Below are 20,577 nucleotides of genomic sequence, written 5' to 3' on the forward strand. Positions count from 1 at the left end.
GCTTGGTATATGCGCCGTTTCCTCCGCCCGAGGGGCAATGCCAGCAAGCTCCGAACTTGCCTCCTAGGCAGGCCCCCCAAATTAAATCCCAGTATCATGGCACACCGTCAACTCCTTCCTCTTCCTGTGAGGACCAACCGACATCTCGGTCTTAAATGGCATAATTCTCTGCATGTAAGAATATCTCGTCCTTGCCTGAATCCTTCCATACCTCACTCTGCAGCCGTGCCACCGTATTCGCCACATCCGTCCTCATCTCCGGCGGTCCGCAGACATAGACACAGGTCCTGCGTCCAAATTCTTTGCTCAGCCCTTTGAGCATGTACGGAATGTCGGGTCTCCCGTACTCTGTCCGCCAACCATCTCGTCTCTGAGATGTGACATTGGTAGGTAAGAAGGCGAACCGCATGAGGTTCTTTTGGAATTTGGTGGGTGTCTGAGGGAAGCCGAAATCAAAGCTGCGGGTAGCTTCAATCTGGGCTTGAGAGATTGTCGAGACGCGTTTCTCGGCTGGTGGAGGGGGAAAGTATGGTTGCGCCTGTTCGGTCCCAGGTGGCGCAAGGTGACGAGGAGCGGCGACGTATGCTTGGGGGAGAGCGGTGATAGTGTCCTCAAATTCGCGCTTGAGGTCGGGTTCCTGTTCCATCATCACTAAGGCCGAGTTCCGCTTCGATCCTCCCGTTGCTTTGTCGAGCGCGTCAGTGATCTTGTCTCTAATGCCACTGAGTCGGTGTTCCTTGGGTTCAGGGAAGGGCTCATATCGTTTGGTAGCCGTGATGAAGAAGTGGCATTGAACTGAGCCCGGAGGAGCACATTCTCTGCATATCCGAAGTTCCTCCTTGAACCACTCCATAATGTCTGGCCGCTTCATAGCCCAGATGACATGCACTTTGGTGGTCGTGGCCTTACCGTCGCGCATGCGTTTGATCAGGTCGAGCAATTGGCTGGCGATGGCGGTGATGCCGCTGCCGCCGGCAAAGAAGATGACTTGGTCAAACGAGGCCATTTGTCGTTGCATGCCGCCGTACGGTCCTTCGATGAAGGCTCGGTAAGTCTTGTAGGGGCCCTTCTTGATTGAGGTGTCGAGGACTTTGCGAGTGAAGCCCGAGAAGGGTCTGAAGACCAAGGTCATGTCTCGGTATTGCTCGCCATATTCAGACGGGAAGTCTTCACTGCACAAGGATGCAATGGTGAAGGGGTGATTCTCGAAGACTGCAATCCCAGGCATCCTCAAGTATGCGTACTGGCCAGGACGCCACCTCTTCTGTGTTGGGATGGTGACCTTGACAGCATTCTCGGGCAGAACGGTGACAGCAGACTCTTCTCCGATGAGCCACGATGATCGGAATGGATTCATCCAGTTCAAGAAGAAGAGACGAGTGAACAGCGATACAAGCATCAGTGCCACTGTCGAGTAGAGGTACGCCCATGATGTCAAGTAGTTGTGACAATGCCAGAACATGAGGCCAATGAAGGCCCAAGCGACCGGAATATGCAGGAAGACGAAGAGCTCGTATGCTTTATGGCGAAGAATGGGAATGGAGTGGAGGGTGAGGAAGATCAGGGGAGCGATGGCTGCAATGCCTGTCGTGTAGACCCAATATTGCTGGTTGAAATAGAGTTTGAACGTCGCAAAGCCAGCGGGATCTGTGACCGATTGATACCAATATGGGACAGCATGGATGATGGCAAATATGACACACAAATACGCTGTCCAGCGATGGAGCACAATCAGTCGCTCCGCCCCGATTCCGGTCAAAAAAGCCACAGGGTTCGCTTTGTTAGCCAACATGACTACCCACGGCAGGAGGGAGACGGACATCATGCCGGCCCGCACTGCCAGCGGAGGAGATCCATATGCCATGGATGCGTAGAAGAGTGGGCTGGGCAGGAAACAGTAAAGTAAGGAGGACACAAGGCATATGAGCATGACCACGACAACTCCGAGGGAAGGGAATGTAAAACTCCATTTGCCAATCTTGATGGCCGGGATGGGTCTGTAGAAGATCCATCGAAACAGGGCGATTGTGTTGTTGAGGGGTGCAATGGCCGAGACTGCTGCTTGTTGCTGTACCTTCTCGGCCACCAGAGGTCCAGTGGGCGGAAAAAAATGCCTTGTCGAACCATCCGTTTGGGCACTAATTGCACTGGGCAGTTCATAGTCGCCATATCCTTGGTGCGGTGAAGCACCCAGCGGGCTGAGTGTCGAGGCGGAGTTGATGACTTCTTCTTTGTACAGAGCCGTTCGAATCTTGTCTCCCCAGTAGTAGTATAGCCGTTTGAACGTCGTGGACAGCACCAGGATAATTCCGATGTAAACGAAAATAAGACCGTACTTGCTTGCGTTCTTGAAGGGATCATGTTGAATGGCTGCAACGAGGGCAGGAGGCGTCGTGCTGTTGATCGGGATGTTGACTCTCTTGACCAGGTCCTCCATGCTCTCACCAATCCCTCTTCCTGCCAACTGCGCCAATGCTTCTGACGATACTGACGGCATCTTCGCCTTGGTGTGTATATACCTTTTCCCGCAATCGACGGCTGGCCCAGTAGTGTGACAGACCCAGGGAATGGGTGGGAAGCGGTTTCTTCAAGCGAAACTTGATGGAATGGCTGTGTATGTGCGCTGAGGGAAAAGAGGCCTGCGGTCAGACGGTCGAATCTATTGGATGTCTGTTCGTTTTCGCAGAGTGGTCATGGATTTTGAGACCGCTCAGTGGACCCGCCTTCTGAGGTATGCAGTTCTCGCGAATGTTTGGTAAGAAGAGAAAGCCTGCTCTCTCAAGAAAACGAAGGGAACGACTGGCAGCGAATGGAAGGAATGGAAGGACAGAGGAACCCAAGGCCTCTCGGACGTTGGGAAGGGAGGGAGGGCAAGGCGGGCGAGAGGTGCGATATAGAACTCTGGGATCATGCGGGAGAAGACATTGTTCGGCGTGAGAACTGAGGAGGATGTGGTAGTGGTGGTAAAAGGCCTCAACGGCCGCGCGTGCGAGAGCGATTTGCGCACCCCGCTACTCACTCTACTCACGGTGATATCGACCCAAAAGAGTAACGACACGATCAGCTACCAGTTGAAGGCAGCAATAGCACCATTCGAAGAGCAGAGCTATCGAGCTCTGGAGGTTCCAGACAGTCTTCCATATCGTGAACAGTGGTGCATCTCAGCGGTTCGGAGGAAGAGTCAGCGCTTCGACGAGAGCTTGCATTGGTTGTGCGGTGAGGCCCAGATGTGGCATTCATGCTGGGCTCGATGGTAACGAAGTGGAGATCTGGAGCGGACCGAGACCCCTCCTTTGAGCATCACACAGCAGAGCAAGCGAATGAGAGGCGCAGGTAGAGGGAAAAAGCTGACGAAAAGCAGCGCAGGAGATAGAGTGATTGGAGCGAAAGGGTGACAGGCCAGGAACAATTGCATGAAATGGTGCAGATTCGAGGCTGCAGGGAAGATCAGCCCTGGGTGGTCGGGGGGTTTCTTGGGGTCCCTTAGCAGAGCCACAGGGAGTCCTAAAGAGCCCTAAAGAGCCCTAGGCACTCCCAGCTGAGCGAATGGGGGGCCCAAACCTGTTGCCGCCGAGGTGTGACGGCCTGAAAGCTCGCCTGCTAGGTGCTTGCAGGAGACTAATCGCCCACTTAGCCCCAGCTAGCTGCAGGTGCCTCTGGGCCAACCACCACGCACCATCCAACTCCTCGTCACTCCTCGCCCAACGGTGGCTGATTCGGCTCTCCACTTGTCCACCCTCCAGAAAACATCCAGACGGCGCTCTCAACAGCCATTCTGCCCTTCTTTCTGTGATACGGAAACATCGGCACGGCGCGACTGCAAATGTCTTTGGATCCTCCCTCTTCAAAGTCCAAGCACTTCCCCTCCCACAGTATACGAGATTGGAAATCCATAACAACCTACTGTACTAATGATATTTTCCGAACTCTCCGAGTATTACAGTACCTACCCGAGAGACCCTGGACCTCAGCTGTCGATCTTCGGCATCTCGCTCCCTGTCGCACAGTTCTAACCAATGATATCGCGCTTATGGTTACCTTTGGGATGACCACCACGTCCATGGTCGCGGCCAGAGCGGCAATTGCGTTGCAACCGCTGGAGTCTGGTCCGCCTGATCGGGTCGTGAATTATTCACAAGTACTTTTGGTTCTCGGCTGAGAAGATTGGCCTCTCTCATGCCTGAGTAAGCTCGCAGTTTTCGGTCCGCGACTGTCCCCGTGCACGAGACATTGCATGTTCCATCCGTTATGCCATCAGCACTCACCAACAGGTACAAGCAGATACCAGAGGTTTCACAAAGCTAACTCTCGGGTATCCTGCTTCGTTCGTGCGGTGGAATATAAGCCGCCACTGCAATATCCGAGGCAAAGGAAGGCCACACAGTGGCGCAATTGGTTTGGCGGCTTACGGGTGAGAGAATCACAGTGGATTCAGCTCTTGGGGTCGCCCCTCGACGACGATGGTCTATCGGATAGAGTCCGAGCAGGTGGGAAGTTCTAGCTGGGATGTGTCCTGGTGTTTCCTGCGTCGACGGAAGGACCAGTCTCCTCGGTCGATTTTCCCAGCCTTAGAGACCACCGGGAAGTTGGCTCCCTCAAGCAGCCTATTCGATCAACAGTAAGAAAGGACAATGAAATCGGATGGATGTGAGCACCTAAGAAGACAGGGTTATGAGATGTCCGGAAGCGGCCGACGTTGATCTTCGGTGCAAGTCAATACGTACATAAAGAGATGTCTGCCTCGACACTGAATCCTGTAGTCAGAAGCCGCTCGGATCTACGAACGTATCCGAAAACCCAAACCCCGGATATATAATCCCGGGGCCCAAATTGAAGGCATTACTTACGGCCTGACTGCAGACTGGGTAAGGCTGCAGACACAGACGCTGAGGCTAAGCTGGAAAAGAAAAGGGAGGATTCAAATTATAACACTCGATGCAAGGCTGGCATGCCGCAATTTCTGGGGCCGAAGTCTGAAAGGCTTTCTACAAGCGCCCACCTTAACTAATCCGGTTGTTGCTTAAAAAAGATTCCGATCGCAATTAAACTTTGCAGTAATTGACAATCCAATCGCACCTCACATATTCAATTCCCCGTGCTCGCGTGGTGGACCACATGGGTGTCTTGAGACAATACATGTTGCAGATGCCGGCGTTTGAATAGGGGACAAATCCCAGGGCGAGATGAAGCGCTCTTCAAAAGCCACCCGGCGTCGATCTGCCCTATATTCAGGGGCGCCATATGAAGGGAAACTGATTTGACCTCCACGTAAATCGTCTGCATAGTGCCAATTGAATCGGTGCCATTTGAGGTGGCCAGTCGGCTGTGCAAACCACCCCATAAAAGCGTTAGCAATAGCGCTTGTCTCAAAGTGCTGGCCGCTGGTTTGGGCTCTTCAAAACGGATATAGAGACCGTTTTGTTGGGTCCATCAAAGGCAAGGACGTTGCTCCTGAGTCGGATAGCAACCACCATTCCGCGCAGCATCTTCGACGTATGTGGAGAGGGACCATGAGTCCGAAAAAGGAGTCACGCATTCGGCAGTTCGTCTTCCCGTTGTGAAATTAGCAAGGAGTGGCGTGGCATTGTGACCGACTTCGGCAGTCCTGTCCAGATTCGCTTGCTCGTGGATCATTCAATCCGGGCACCAGATCACATCGTGTCGCAAGGAAGAGACTCTCGACTGTCACTCGGCTTCTGTTCCTTCGACCACTCTTGCTCTGATGATCTTGACCTCCTCCAGTGGTCTGTCTTCACTGTTGGTCTTGACAAGCCCCATCCGCTGCAGGACCTTCATTCCGCTCTTAACCCTTCCGAAAATTGTGTGTTTCCCGTCCAACCAAGGCGTGGGTGCCAGTGTGATGAAAAATTGACTTCCGTTTGTGTCTTTCCCGCTATTGGCCATACTGAGAACACCTGCGCCGGTATGCTTCAAGGAAAGGCTTATCTCGTCGGCGAACTTGTCTCCGTAAATGCTTGAGCCGCCCCGACCGGTCCCTGTAGGGTCGCCGGTTTGGACCATGAAGTTGGGAATTATGCGGTGGAAGATGACGTTATCGTAGTATCCCCGTTGGGCCAGGGTGGAGAAATTCTTGCAAGTTCTGGGCGCATGGTCGTTGTAGAGCTCGAGAGTGATTGCACCCTGTAAGGATCAGTACTTGAGATTACAGAATAACGTCGGAGCGGAATAGGGATGTACCATCGTCGTCTCAAGGACGACATCGGTCGCCATGCTTGATTCTTCCCGGATTGAGAGCTTGCACGGCGCACTTGAAGAGTCTTCCGGGTTAGACTTCTGGTCTTAACAAGGTACACAGCAACCCGAGAAGAAAGACGTTGCACGGAACATGTGGTCGGCATTTCCTAAAACTGGTTACCGCCTTGGCATCGTCCTTTGTCGCTTGAGGCCCTCGTTACCGTGGTCTCTTCAAAACTTCCGTGTTGTATTTCTGCCTCTCAATTTGATCCGTCACCGCGCAAGAGGGGGATATTATCAAGTTCCTCGAAATTCCGATCAACGCTCTACTAGGTTCTTGTATTCATCCGATCCCAAGTTTGCTGCAGCAGCACACATTCTCTAGTCCGTTAGATCATGCCTTGAACTCTTTGGCTGCAACGTGGACCATGGCCACATTCTTCAGATCTTTCGCATCCCTCAGAAGATGAAGATTGTCTTTGAACGACTGGGTCTCCCTGAACTTCATGTGCGAATCTACACTTTCCCACCCTATGAGCTCGACATACACTCTTGCCTTCTCCGAGGTCTTTGGGTCTTCGAGCTCTTCAGCCACCCAACCGCCAGCTGCCCCCCTGCATCCTTCCCAATCACGCTGGATGATGTTGCCCAATTTCTTCATATTTTCGTGACAAGTTTTCTGGTCCTCGGCCGAATAGTCGGCAGGGAAATAAAGCGTGATAAATTCGGTTACCCCTGAGAAAGCGGCAGTAGGCGGAAATGGTTCGAAATGCACATGATAGAGATTCGGGGGTCCCTCGCATAAGCTCACAGCATCATCCAGAAAGGCTTTGTACCCTCTATTCCCCTATCAGCCGGCGACGCATATCATTTTGGAGTCGGTCATCTTACTCCCATGCAATAAACTTCTCGTGGTGGCCAATGCTGGTCCAATCGATGAACAGATTGTGGACGTTGGGATGTTCGACCTGCGCACCAGAATACATGCGCAGTGGTCCGCCCTGCTTGAGTATTGTTTCGAGTGTGGCCTTCAACTTCTGGCCTTGAGGGTCGTTCCCCTCTTTGAGGGGTAAGAAAACAACTTCTGTCGCCTGAGCCATGTTGCCGGCTGACAGCGCAGTGGAAATGCTGGTTGATGACAAAGATGTTTCTCTCAACTCAGCTTTTGCTGAAGGCTAGGTTGTTTAGATATCAGATTTCCACAAGCGGGTCACAATTCTCGAAGTCTGTAAAAGCGAAGTGAGCCTGGAGTGAAAAGTAACAACGCCTGTGAACGGAGGCGGGAGATGTGCCGAATCCCTAGCTGGTTGGAGATGGGCCATCAACTCTAACTCCTCCCCAAACCGCCGCGCAATCACTCACCACCTAGGTACCTAGGTACGGACGAAAATACTCGGTATCATTCGGCTCAGAGACAATGTTGATCTGGGCGTCTTACTCTCGCTGACGTGTCATCTCACCTCGCACAATTACATGTTGTGGAGAGGTCAAAGTGAGAGTATAGGTGGGGATAGGCCGAGTAATGCACCAAGTCTTGATGATCAAAGGTATCATCTAGAAAACATGTGCGTTTGACCGGCCTTTACATCTTTCGATTTGTTTGTTGTTTTCTTCGCCAATGACTAAGCAGGGGAGATTGATTCTCAACAAGAAATGCTCCACCGTACCGAGATCTCGGTTATTGACGGGAATGGACAGGAACAGATTCCGTCCAACCGCGGTCGCATTGAAGACGTCCAAGCAGATCCAAGCCACTCTCCCTAGTCACGAACTATCCCGCTCTTCAAAATCGTCTCTGCTCAGGCCTCCCTGTGTGGTACTGCAGACAGATCTACCATGGCTTCAAAGTATGTTCCGACCAACTCTCTCTTGAGGAGCCTCAACCACGCTTTACGGGAACACCGCAAATGCTCCTCCACATCCCGCTTCGGACCAAGAACAAGAAGGTCGACAGCCACATTCACGCACCGACGGCATTCCCAAGCCATCTCCGTCCTCCCGACCGCGGTGGACAAGTCCAGCGAGGACTTCAAAGACAATGCGGCTCAGCTGAGCGAGATCATGAACAAATACGCGGCTTTGCACCAGAAGATCTCCCAAGGAGGCCCAGAGAAGGCGCGGCAAAAGCATATCCAAAGGGGCAAAATGCTAGCAAGAGATCGTATAACGGCTCTCATCGACCCTGGGAGCCCCTTTATGGAACTCTCGCCCCTGGCCGCGCATGAAGTTTATGAAGACGAAGTCCCCGCCGCGGGCGTCATCGCTGGGATCGGCACGGTGGAAGGGGTGACATGCATGATCGTTGCGAATGATGCCACGGTCAAGGGTGGGACATACTACCCTTTGACCGTGAAAAAGCACCTCAGGGCGCAAGAGATCGCCCAGCAGAACAAATTACCGTGCATATACCTTGTTGACTCGGGAGGGGCAAATTTACCGAATCAAGCCAACGTATTCCCAGATCGAGACCACTTTGGAAGGATATTCTTCAACCAAGCTAGGATGAGCAGTATGGGCATTCCTCAGATTGCCGTGGTAATGGGCCCTTGCACGGCCGGCGGCGCGTACGTGCCTGCCATGTGCGATGAATCCATCATTGTCGAGAAACAAGGCACCATTTTCCTGGCGGGTCCACCGCTGGTGAAGGCGGCGACAGGGGAAGTGGTCTCTGCTGAAGACCTCGGCGGCGGCTCCCTCCATAGCTCCGTTTCGGGTGTCACAGACTATCTCGCCGTGGATGACGCTCACGCCATAGTTCTAGCCCGTCGCTCCATCTCCAATCTCAACCACCCCAGGGAACATCCACCCGTAACACCCGATGAGATCCAGGAACCCTTGTACGACCCATCCGAGCTTGCCGGAATCGTCGGCACAAACCTGCGAAAACAGATTCCAATGCACGAAATCATCGCCCGCATCGTTGACGGCAGCAAATTCGCCGAGTTCAAGAAGGACTACGGCACCACCTTGCTGACGGGATTCGCGAGGATCCACGGCTATCAAGTCGGAATCATTGCTAATAATGGCATTTTATTCTCCGAGTCGAGCTTAAAAGGTGCACATTTTATCGAACTGTGCTGCCAGCGAAACATCCCACTGGTATTCCTACAGAACATATCCGGGTTTATGGTCGGCGCGGACGCCGAGCGAGGCGGGATCGCGAAGAACGGCGCCAAGCTCGTCACCGCAGTCGCATGTGCCGACGTCCCCAAGTTCACCGTCGTCGTGGGCTCGTCCGCCGGCGCGGGAAACTACGGCATGTGTGGCCGCGCGTATTCGCCTCGGTTCCTGTGGATGTGGCCAAACGCGAAGATCGGAGTCATGGGGCCCGAACAGTTGACGGCCGTCATGGAGACGGTGGGCAAGAGCGTGGACGTGGGCTTGCGGGATCGCATTGAACGCGAGAGTGATGCTTGCTTCTCCAGCGCGAGGCTGTGGGATGACGGGGTCATTCATCCCGCGCAGACTAGGAGTGTTTTGGCCATGGGCTTGAAGGTCGCCCTGGGTGGCAAGTCTGATGACAAGCAGACGAGATTTGGCGTCTTTAGGATGTAGATTTACGGGTGGTCCCCGTCTCCCCATCCATCCATGTCCACTGGATGAGATTCGGCCAATCTACTTGGCCGTGGAGGGCACGCGTGGGGTTGTGCTCAAGTTAATACGAAGAGACGGACAGACATATCTAGGAAAACTGCAACGCGGGCAATGAGTACAGAGATTCGGTGATTAATGGAAACGAAATGAGACAAATATGGTGGTTGGACAACATTTCGACCTGAGTCGGGTAAGTCTAGAGAATCAACTCTTTCTATTTTTTCCCCCCCTTCGCCCTCCCCCTCTCTTTCTCTTTCGTACTTTTTTTAGACAAGCCCCATTCTTTTTGTCTAGCATGCTTCAAAAAAAGCCGTTGGTGGAAAATCCCGAAATGCGTCATGGCACATCTCGTTCCATGTTCCAGAGATGCTTTCTGTAGTGCTGACTCTTTTGGAAATTCAACAAGTCTACCGTCTCTCGATTGTCTTTTCTCTCACAGAATAACGCACTTGTCCCGATTCCGCTGCCTCCGGCCCCTGCGATCATGCCGGTTGGGCCTTTCCCTCCTCCTCGCAGCCGCCTGCTGCTCGGCCATGAGATTTCGCGCCCCTTCTTTCTGAATGATCTGCGCGCAGAGGTTCAGAAACACCTCGTCGACATTGGTCCTCCGCCTCGCGCTCGTCTCGTAGTAGGGCTTCTGCCCCCATGACTGAGCGAGTTGAAATGCTCGTGCCCGGGGCACGACGCGGTCGTCTTCCATGTCGGACTTGTTCCCCACCACGACGAGAGGGATGTCCTCGTCGTCTTTGATCCGGACAATTTGCTCGCGCAGTTCGGCTAGTTCGTAGAACGAGTTCATGTTGCAAATGGAGAAGACAAGGAGAAAGCCCTGGCCTTGTTTCATGTAAAGCTCGCGCATTGCTGTGAATTGTTCGGTGCCGGCCGTGTCGAGGCTGGAGAAAGGTTCACACGGCTGATTAGCATGGGTACTATCTGAACGAGGTCTTAGAGATCATTGCACGGTCTTCTTGCCTTTGATGTAGGCGATGGGAAATGGGATGAAAAGGTTGAAAAGGCAGACCCGGATCCTTACATTTCCAACATGATCTGTCGGCCGTCGACGTTGACCTGCTTTCGATACGAGTCCTCGATGGTCGGGTCATAGCTTTCGATCCAGACATTTTGCACGAATTGGGCCGTGAGACAGCTTTTACCTACCCCTCCTGTTTTGAGCACGAGACCGCCTTGTCAGTCTGAGACTTTGGCAGCTAGAGAAAATACCCAAGCTGGAAAAAAAAAGGGGGATGGTCCGAACATACCAGCACCAAGCACAACAATGTGATATTCTCGCCTATGGCCACGAAGAAACTCAGTTAGAGGGATCGACTCTTCCCGGCGAAAAGGAGGGGCACTCAAGGCTCGATATTCAGACCAGGAAGTCGGGCGAATTGAAAACGTACCTGGGCTGCAGACTCATTCTTACTCTGCGACCTGCCACCACTCACACAGTTATTGCGACACTGACAAGTCCGAGTTTTGAAAAATTGCCTTTGGGTCGAAAAGTGTCTCGACTACATTTCAAACTCTGGTTCTTCCCTTTTTTTTTGGCACCACTGAGGAGTAAATTCCGAATGGGTTGGTGAGCCACCTAAGCAAAAGAACCGTCGGACAAGCTCAAGAAAAATCCGCTCCTCGGCACCAGTGTCGTGGGAGGTCAAACAGCAGTGTGAGTCGTGCAGAAGGAAATTCGGTATGGCTGGTTTTAACGGTTTGTGTGGGATCTGGTACTTGAAGGGGGAAAGCGGTTCGCTACGTGATCTAGTTGCCGATCCGGCTGGTTTTGTTGCTGGAAAATCGTGTCTTGCTTGCCGATGTTGATCCCCTAACTTGCTCCCTCTGCAAATCCTTCTGCCTGCGACACACCCTGCGTGAGACCTCCAGACCTCTGGCGAAAGTGATGGAGGAGGGACTGAGGCGTTCAGTGTGGGCGACTAGCTTGGTTCATAGGCGAGTGACGGATTGACTCGGGCCTGGCTCGCTGTAGGGACAGGGTGATGAGGAGGATGGGTGGTCGAGGGGGTTTTACCTCACCGAACCCACGAAGCAATGTAGATGTGGTGACAATGGTGGCAATGACGTTCGTTGGATGTCGTGGAGGTGACGATGTTTTTGTTGTTCACACGGGTGGACCGCTTTCCATTTACATAATCCGTTTCGCGGCCGCCGTTGACAGGGGGAAGTGGAAGGGGGGCAGGTACTACACACAGCAGTTCTTTTTGGCCTGGTGTCCTTTCCCGCCGGTGTTGCAATGAGAACTGAGGGTCTTGAAGTTTCTGGGATGTTAGCCTGGCTTCGGTCCCACGGACGAGGGCAAGATCAGCATTGAGACGGGCGACGCTGACCTGTGCGGACACGAGCTCGATTTCGTGGTCCCTTCTTGTTCCAGGCCCAAATGCTTGGTAGGTTTGATCTAGTATGAGGTAGAGGGCGTCTGTCTGGCCAAAAAGACAAAAATGTCACCTGTTAGTAACAAATGGGATTCTGATTTGGAGAGGATTCCTCGTCACAGCTGAGCACCACAGTGGATGCCCTCGAATTTGGGGATCCTGGCGGTGACCACACCCACGCCCGCAAAGCCCATGCTCAGGTTGTGCCAGCCACGAGGTCGCCAGGAACATCCTTGAGCCGGAACGTAGGTCGGTCACTTAGGCGTCTCAGGCTACTGGATCTTTGGGTCGAAGGATGCGTTCCGGGTGGCTAAATTGACTTCACGGGGCCGGGGAACTGCACCATCAATCATCCCGCTAAGCCGGGTTGGAGCAGCGTTGACGAGGGCCACTGATGTTATCAGCAGCGGGTTACCGTATGTACTTAGGGGAAAGTCAGGAGAAAGCCATCATCACTGGCTTCCCAATTGCGTCCTCACAGCGGAGAGCCAGCACAATCCATCCCTGCACCCCGAAAGAGCCCGGCGATCTTTTCTCGTTGAATGACGACCGAACGGCTGTCACTACAAAGGCATTGGGGCACACTCACCGCACTCTCACCACGCCATGAACATTGCCTCCCAGCATCACTGGTCTTCTCTTCCTCCTCTCCTACAGACCTTGTACATACCAAAGGTACAATTGCTTTGGACCTGGAGTCTCCATCACTCTATCCTCGTCCGTTCGCTTCCTCCCTCTGCTGAAATGCGCACGGTCGTACGTCTCCCTTCCGACTCATGACGGATTCAACTCTTCACCCACTGCCGGCATGGGACTCCAAAGGACACTTTGCGACGCAGCCTGTGGTCTTCTGTTCCTCCTTCCTTGTAAGGCTACGATCATCACTCCCTGGACTTGAGACATGAATGATGACGGATGAGGCTTGAAGCCCAAGATCGTCAGGGGACGCTTTTCCAGATAGATCCAAGGGCATGCATGCGCCTGAGGCGGCTGGAACTTTAGGGTCCCCCTCCTGTGGAAAATACCCGCCGACCTCATGCGTTCCTGGGTGAGCAAAGAACACTGTCTGAAGGTACTCTGCATTCTTTCAGGCACCGGAAGGAATTGCCATCATCCAGCTCCACCGTCCATCAGCGTCTTTTGCTCAGACGAACATTCTCGAACTTTACTCGTTTGAGTTAAGATGAAACAGGTCTTTGTTGAGATCATATTATTACAGGCGCTGTGCGGGGGTGTCGTTTCGAGATAAGACGGCTGCCAGTTTCTGGATGTAAGCAAGCCAAGCACCGTTCGGTGCGTCAAACCAAAGCACAGGTAGAACTGAGTACAAGCTCGACAATGACCGAATGGGCATGGTTTTGTGCGATGCCACCTGCAGCCACCAGAGTTTATCACGAGGTTACTGTTTCCCATGGGCAACCAACCAGCAGCGTGGGGCGGCATGGTCGAAGAAGTCACTCTGCCAATCCTCTGGCAAGTACACATTGTCGGGCAGGGCAAACTTTCTGGTCGCATTAGTGTTCTCTTTCACCTCGCGACTCCAGTTTCAGATTGGTGCGTTACAACCTCACCGCCAAGGGACTCGCTTTACCCACAATCATTACTTTTTTACAATATCGCTCTTTTGACTGGGCTGTCTGACATGCAGAGATGCCTCTTTCACACAGCATCCTACGAGTTGGAGGAGGAGCCGCGGGATGTTACCGAAATCGTCCCTTGCGACTCTCAACTCTGGAAGATAGTTACACCGTGTCCAGACGGATACGAGCTGCTGTTGCTCGCGATTCGTTCCCGGAAAAAGATCCGGACCAGGGAGGGCGCCGTTTGAAATCGACGCAGCAGCTAGTCCCTCGGAAGCGAGACAATATGTCGCTGACGGTCTGGAGGCGGCAAGCACTTCACCTCCACATCTCATGTATCTCTTCATTGGGTATCCGAATCCAATTCATACCGGAAACACAATCAAAAAGGTTTTGGTAGCGTGCTGCCAAGATCCAAAGCTTGAATGGTCACAAGGCTCTGCTGAGAATCTGTTCCTGCTCGGGCCGACAGCAATGATTTGGACGTGCCGACTCAGCGTCAATCATCTTAGAACGTCCCTCCACGAGGTCATGGTGACCTGCACTGTCTCTTAGCTGGAAACTTATCGAATCAAGCCCTTCTGTGTCCTAGCCGCTGGAGATCTGTTGCATCTTGCGCGCTATTCAGCTGCAACGAACGTAAGTGCATTGCTGGCACGGGGAGAGCATTCCACGACGGTGGGGATTAAACCCTCGATGACAGTGTCTTCGTGCCTGAATGGTTGAGGTCCCGCCCTGGTGAATACGAGTAACAGGCACTCGAACGGCAAGAACCGCTACCCACCTGGTGATGTGGTTAGCGAAGCAAGTCACAGGCCTCACAAACAATGGCTGCCAGCGTCAATCTCGCTCACTCGGGCACCCGCAGAGTCCATTTCCTGCCCCTCTTCGTCGGTGTCATCCTCGCCCCGCATGGCCCACCACCACCGACTCCCCCTCCATATGCCATCGACATCACCTCTCGCTTCCTCCTCTTCTTCGGTGCCGACCAACCAAGTCCATTTTTTCAGAAACCATTTTTTGGCCTCCCAACTTCTCGTGTTCCAGGCCACGCTTTCGGCCATGTCTCTTTTCCCACTCTTCGCCGACTTTCCGTGCTTGTTGGTAAGTCCCGACATACCGCCCCAGCAGACTAAACCACCGTGCATCAGGTCCATAAACAGCTCTGCATGATCGAGAATGCCGTCGACGGATGCTTGGACCGCATGGTCACGGAAATAGGGGAACACAATGCAGTCGAGGTAACTTGGATGTGGGTTCAGGAGCTGCGCGGGCGTTGGTCGCATGGGCGGCTTCACTGCGTCGAGATGCTCTTGCAGCTGCGGTGTGACATCCATGAAGGTATGTGCGAACTTGTAGTTTACGGTTAGGGGCGCGGACGAATTCGTGGAGGAGCGCGGGTCGGGTTTGTTGAGTGCGACGTAGCAACCGGGGAAATGTGACGGGTGGTCATTCAAGTACTGACTGCGGCTGATGCCGATTGAAAGAGCGACGGCGAGAGAGGCTTCCACATTGCCTTCGCCGATAAGGTGCAGATGGTTCATGTATGGGTCTGCCTGGGCGGACTTCGGACTAAACCATTGCAAGCCAGTCGGTGTCCGTTGAGGCGTCAAGGTCATGAGAGATGTAGAACCGCGCTGGGGGTTGGGAGCATGCTGGCGTGACTTTTGGGAAAGGACATGCGTGTGCGGCATTGGCCAGATCTGCCGCAGGTCGATGTCACCATAATCGTCGTGGACATGATCGATGACTTCTTCGACCTCGGGTTCTGTCGCCGGCGTCTGTGGGCCTAGTTGCAACTGGATGCCAGGGAATGAACCCTGTCCGAGGGGCAAGTCCCCGGCAGCGACAAACGCTTCCGCCAGGTTTATAACCCACGGCCGCGGGCCAAAAGCGGCAGCGGGTGTATACGCTGGCTTGGAAGAGGGTAGGGCGCGAGAGTCGACATGGCCATGGTCGTCATCCTCGACACGGATGTCGGTGTCCAAGTCCGCGTCAAGCTCATGGCCGGACTTTCTGGGGTGATGGCTGTGGGTGGAGTGGGATAGAGTAGAAGAAGCCTGCTCTTCCAAAACCTCGAGCTTCTTCTTCAGCCTCTCCCTATAAGCCTTTTGCGCGCGGCGGTTCTGCTCCCGTCGCTTGTCGGTGACTAATCGGACGTAGGGTTTTCGCGGTCCACGGGTTTTGTTGTGGCTATGGTTGTGGTTGTGGTCATGATTGGTGTCGGCCTTCCCTGTTTCGGCATCTTGTTGCTGCTGCTGGTGCTGCTGGTGCTGCTGGTGGTGGCGGCCATGTCCTTGATCGTGATGGTCGACCATGATCTCTTCCGCTCCCGTTCGATCCACTGGCCCTAATCAAGTTAGATGGGAGGAGCAGAAATCTGCAATTATTCGCCCGCGGTGTCCTCGTTTGCACCGGCGCCGGCAAATGAATGGGCGGATGGACGAAACCGGCCAACCTGAGTTGAGACGAGGCGAGGCGAGGCGATGGATAGTGGATGATGGATGATGAATGATGGATGATGGATGATGGATGATGGATGGTGGATGGTGGATGGTGGATGGTGGATTATGGCTGATGTGGTGATGGTGATGATGATGGATGATGGATAGAGTGAGCCACTGCAGAACAGCTTCGTTGCTCTTGCGTGTGTGCGCGTGCGTGTGTGTGCTTGCATGCAAGAGGGAGGGAGGGAGGTAGGGAGGGAGGAAACGGAGCGAGGAAGTGTCCAAAAGGTGTAGTGTGTATCCCTGACAGTACTACATACACAGGAACAGATAACCAACAGACTCCGATGCACCACCAGATTTTTACGACGTCCAAGTACGCGAGTATTACCCAAGCAAGCAAGCCAAGTCCACGGGAATCAGGACGAGTGGACTCGGTAGACTATGCGGAGAAGACAACAGGATATGGCTGATTCCCATTCGGCCGAAGCCAGCGTAAGCCGGCCAGCTGCCATGTCGTAAGCCCAGTGGCAGTGGGGATCAGACAAAGGCGGCAAGGCTGCAGTTGGGTGGCGAGTCCTCGAGCTCAGTCAAGCTGAGTAATCAAGGCTGGCCCATGAGAGAAGTTTGATTGGGCGAATCATACCTCGTAGTGGGGACGCCACCACGGCCTGGATTCCGCATTCAATGAGTGAGTGGGATGCGCCATCCATTCCAGGTACACGACGGAAAACGACGTCATTTCAGGAACGCCTGAGCCTTTTGACCGCGAAGCCATCACAACATTTTTCCAAGCCTGACTTGCCCTGTTGCACACCCGTGCAGTAATCTTCTGAAATGCACCAAAGACTCTCTTTTCTTTTACCATTAAACATCAGGCGTCAAACATCAGATGGTATCTAAGGATCCAGCACAACACAACTCCCAAATATAAACTTTTCCCGTGTCGTCAAACCTCACGTTCAGCCAGACTTAGACGACCATCATGTTAATGCCATCCAAGACTCCTCGTTGGTGCAATCCGCTAAACATAAAACACAAGCCCACCCATCATCATTGTCGTCGTCGTCATGCCCACAGGAGCGCGCGAATTAACCCAACGCACCTTTCCATCTAGTCTCCGACTGAGCATTATTACCACCCTCACCGCGAATATACCCCATACACGCTCTGCCACTGCACCAACTCCCTCGTCAGCGTCTCCATCATATCCACACTCCCCATCGTCGCAAACTCCCTCTCATCCATCATCGACACCACATTGTCATCGTCCTTCTCCTTCACATCTTTCAGCCCAGCCTCGACAGCGCGCACGAGACTCGCCGTAGCTAAATTGCTCCCGGTCGTGCTCGAGGTGCTTGACGTCTTGCTCACGCCGTTTGGCGTATTTGACCCCTTGGAACTTCCTCCGCTGCCACTGCTGACCTGTATTGCGGCTTGGACCTGCGTAGTCCGCTCCGTCTGCATGCGTCCAACAAATTCCAAAATCGCGGCCACCCGTCTTTTCATTTCGTTGAGACTTGTCCTCGCTGGATGCGTCTTGGCTTTTGAACTGCGTCCACTTTCGCCGTTGATGCAGTGGATGGCACCAGCCCCGCCTGCACTTCCTTTTCGGTCGGCAGTAGGAGGTGAGTCCCCGTTTTTGTTATCGTGGCCGTTGATGTCGTGAGATGCATCCCGCAAAGGTGTATTGTCCCCGTCTTCTCCGTTTGCCTGGTCACGCGTATATTGATTTCTCCCTAGTCTTCCTCGCCTTGCAGGCGCTCTGCCGCCGGGCTTGCGGTTATTGTTATGATTCGATCGACCCGAGGGGGGCGTGTCTGCTTTTGCTTTGCCATTGGCTTGTCCTCCCTTTGACGGAGAGAGACTCGGGGTGGGAGGAGGCGAATCTGGCTCACTAGTCAATATCTTCATTACTGGAAGCGGATGTGGCTCACCATCTGCCCTTCTCCGTTCTGACCGAGCATTGCGTTTACTCGCAGCCTCCGCACGTTGAGCTGCCTGCTGTTCTTTTGCCTTTTCTCGAAGCTCCTTCTCGCGGTTGTTTCGAGCAGCAGCTCCCCTCAATTTTTGCGACGTAGCTCGCCCGTTGGTGGTCGATCTACTAGGCGGGTCATCAACCCCTGCTTCGGGTGATTCACTGCGCTTCGAGACTGTCTCTGAGGAGTTGGATCCGGTACGCTGTCGCTTGGTGGTACCTTTGTGCCTGTCCAGATATCAGTAAGGTGGAACCCTCTCTGTCAAAGAATGACCTACTCTTCTGATTCGTCTCTTGTGCGTTTGCCTAGGGTGCCCATCTCTTTGCTCTCCTCAATCGCTCGCCTCAACATCTCGTCTTCGTCGTAGGCGCCCCGGCTGTTGAAGGTGGCTCTTCTTTTGGTGCTCTCGGACTGTTTGTTCTTATTTTCCTTCCTGCGGCCCATCTCAGGATTTGAGGACAAGGGAGAGGATCGACTGGAGCTAGCCTCCAGAACGGGGAGATACCGAGAAGATTTTGGCCTGGTGGATGTAATGTGTCAGTCGTCTTTATGGACAGATTCGACAAACAAGGTGGCCACACGCAGTCACCACAAACAAATAACGAGAAAAAGCGGGAGATCCTTTCAGTGACGGGTCATTGTATACGCCTGGAAGTATAGGAGTTTGATAGGGGCCAGCTCACCCATTTGCTGACTTGGTGATCTTGTGGTATTCTGGCTTGCACTGTTCACAGTAGTATTCATCCGGTAGCATGGACTCATCAAGCAGACCCATACAGCCGCCGTGTTGCCAGACACTGCAGTTGTCGCATTGGACGAAGAAATTGCCCGTGTCGTCGGCCAGGGCGTCGGGGATTGTTTGCTGCTGTCGCAGGGCAGGCGAAGGTCCAGGGTACTCGGCCTGTCCACAGATACAGCGAGTAATTTCCTCGTCAGCAGGGTCTATGTCATTTTCCTCATCGTTGACCTGTTGTTTGACGGTTGGTTCTTTGTCCTCTCCGTTGCGGCGACTGCGACGCGGTGCGACCTGCTCGGTGCGAGAGGATAAGTCTGCGCCATCAGCAGATTCGGATCGTTGCGTGGAGGGCCTTCGAGGAGAGTTTGCACGATTGCTGGCTCGAGTGTCTCGATCCGACTTGGAGGTGATTGAAGCGTTGGAGTTTGTGTGGTTAGGACCGAGAGGGGGTTGCTGCGAGGAGCGAGCACGGGATGAGCGTCGGGGACTCATTTTTTTTTTCTTTGGTTTTCAACTTGTGGCAGGGACAACTTTTCTATGGTAGCTTGTAAGTGTCATGGCCAGTCAGGGAATGCAGGAGACGCCGTACGAGGGCTAGAAGAAGAGCGGTGGTGGAAAGGCAGAGTTCGCGCCGTGGGTGGGTTGTTACAAATTGATCGTGTTTCTCACTGAGGAGAAGCGGCTGCTGGCAAAGGGAGAAGAGGGTCACAGAGACAGACAACAGAAGCAGCAGAGAGCCAGCATTGGAAGCAGCATATTCACCCTGCTGGGGATCAGGGATTCTGCAGGAGAGTGAAGAGAGGAGGAGACGACGTTGTGTGTGCTCTTGTCAGAAGTGTGAACGCAGTCAAGCAGTTGCTGCGACCCTCTTTGCACTGCTGGGTCTGGCGAGACTGCGGCGGTGACTGCACACACTTGCGCCTGCGCACTTCCACCCTGCACCCTGCGCTCTGGAGTCTGGTGTGCTTGCACCGAATGGCCGACCAACAGCGAAACGGATCCCTTGAGTGGGCAACCGCGTGTGAGTGGCTGGTCATGGGCGAAAAGGCGGGCCACCCAGGGCAATGCTTAGCCAGTGCGATTCCGTCTTCTGCCTCCCCCTCCAAAGCCGCTTCTCCAATTGACTGGCAGTGATCCCACGCCCGATGCCAGCTTCTCCAACATCGAGCCCTGCATGACACCTAGCAAGATCAGTGGAAGGGGCGAGATCCAGGGACAGAGGACTGTAGCTCAAGCATGGAGGCGCACTCGTTTTATTCTGGGGACATGGACAAGGCTTCGGGTGGAAATTTTCCAGGCGGCCAGTTGCAGGGCTTTTTGATCGCATTTTTGCGACCAACCGAGCTCCTCCAACTCGTCTGTCACGTGGCTCGAGCGGAGAAAGGAAGATCCATGCCCAGCCAATAAACGCGTCGCCTCAAACCCACTTTCAACGCGTTTTCGCAATTTGCCATTTCCCAGTGCCGAGTCCGAGGGACTCTGACCGAAATTCGTCCATCAACGAGTATTTGCCTCTTCATCATCCTCCCTCCGACTCATCTCATACTTTGCAAAACTATGCGCCTATCACTCACATTGTGTCCAAGATTTGCGGCTGCAGCTTGAAGATGAAAACGAGATTAATTGTCAGAAATACAGTACAGTTGGAGGGGTTTTCGC

General features: G+C 53.6%; 7 protein-coding genes across 7 annotated transcripts; 1 reads left to right on the plus strand and 6 right to left on the minus strand.

Annotated features, from left to right (window-relative positions):
• Positions 1–151: 151 nt before the first annotated feature.
• On the minus strand, positions 152–2,497 carry Z519_09907 (uncharacterized protein; the record flags this gene model as incomplete). Its single annotated transcript, XM_016767627.1, has 1 exon — positions 152–2,497. One exon carries the CDS (start codon positions 2,495–2,497, stop codon positions 152–154), a length of 2,346 nt encoding a protein of 781 aa, XP_016616419.1.
• A 3,188-nt stretch (positions 2,498–5,685) lies between these two features.
• On the minus strand, positions 5,686–6,231 carry Z519_09908 (peptidyl-prolyl cis-trans isomerase-like 1; the record flags this gene model as incomplete). Its single annotated transcript, XM_016767628.1, has 2 exons — positions 5,686–6,141; positions 6,199–6,231. 2 exons carry the CDS (start codon positions 6,229–6,231, stop codon positions 5,686–5,688), a joined length of 489 nt encoding a protein of 162 aa, XP_016616420.1.
• A 358-nt stretch (positions 6,232–6,589) lies between these two features.
• On the minus strand, positions 6,590–7,295 carry Z519_09909 (uncharacterized protein; the record flags this gene model as incomplete). Its single annotated transcript, XM_016767629.1, has 2 exons — positions 6,590–7,034; positions 7,087–7,295. 2 exons carry the CDS (start codon positions 7,293–7,295, stop codon positions 6,590–6,592), a joined length of 654 nt encoding a protein of 217 aa, XP_016616421.1.
• A 736-nt stretch (positions 7,296–8,031) lies between these two features.
• Z519_09910 (uncharacterized protein) lies at positions 8,032–9,750 on the plus strand (the record flags this gene model as incomplete). The annotated part of the gene is made up of 1 exon (XM_016767630.1): positions 8,032–9,750. The coding sequence occupies one exon, from the start codon at positions 8,032–8,034 to the stop codon at positions 9,748–9,750; it is 1,719 nt and encodes a 572-aa protein (XP_016616422.1).
• A 472-nt stretch (positions 9,751–10,222) lies between these two features.
• Positions 10,223–11,206, minus strand: Z519_09911 (uncharacterized protein; the record flags this gene model as incomplete). Its single annotated transcript, XM_016767631.1, has 4 exons — positions 10,223–10,682; positions 10,823–10,952; positions 11,049–11,080; positions 11,190–11,206. 4 exons carry the CDS (start codon positions 11,204–11,206, stop codon positions 10,223–10,225), a joined length of 639 nt encoding a protein of 212 aa, XP_016616423.1.
• Positions 11,207–14,574: 3,368 nt separating this feature from the next.
• Positions 14,575–16,074, minus strand: Z519_09912 (uncharacterized protein; the record flags this gene model as incomplete). The annotated part of the gene is made up of 1 exon (XM_016767632.1): positions 14,575–16,074. The coding sequence occupies one exon, from the start codon at positions 16,072–16,074 to the stop codon at positions 14,575–14,577; it is 1,500 nt and encodes a 499-aa protein (XP_016616424.1).
• A 1,272-nt stretch (positions 16,075–17,346) lies between these two features.
• On the minus strand, positions 17,347–19,410 carry Z519_09913 (uncharacterized protein; the record flags this gene model as incomplete). Its single annotated transcript, XM_016767633.1, has 3 exons — positions 17,347–18,409; positions 18,460–18,702; positions 18,866–19,410. The coding sequence occupies 3 exons, from the start codon at positions 19,408–19,410 to the stop codon at positions 17,347–17,349; spliced, it is 1,851 nt and encodes a 616-aa protein (XP_016616425.1).
• Positions 19,411–20,577: the final 1,167 nt, after the last annotated feature.

The sequence above is a fragment of the Cladophialophora bantiana genome (assembly GCF_000835475.1).
Source record: "Cladophialophora bantiana CBS 173.52 unplaced genomic scaffold supercont1.16, whole genome shotgun sequence".
Taxonomy (NCBI): Eukaryota; Fungi; Ascomycota; class Eurotiomycetes; order Chaetothyriales; family Herpotrichiellaceae; genus Cladophialophora; species Cladophialophora bantiana.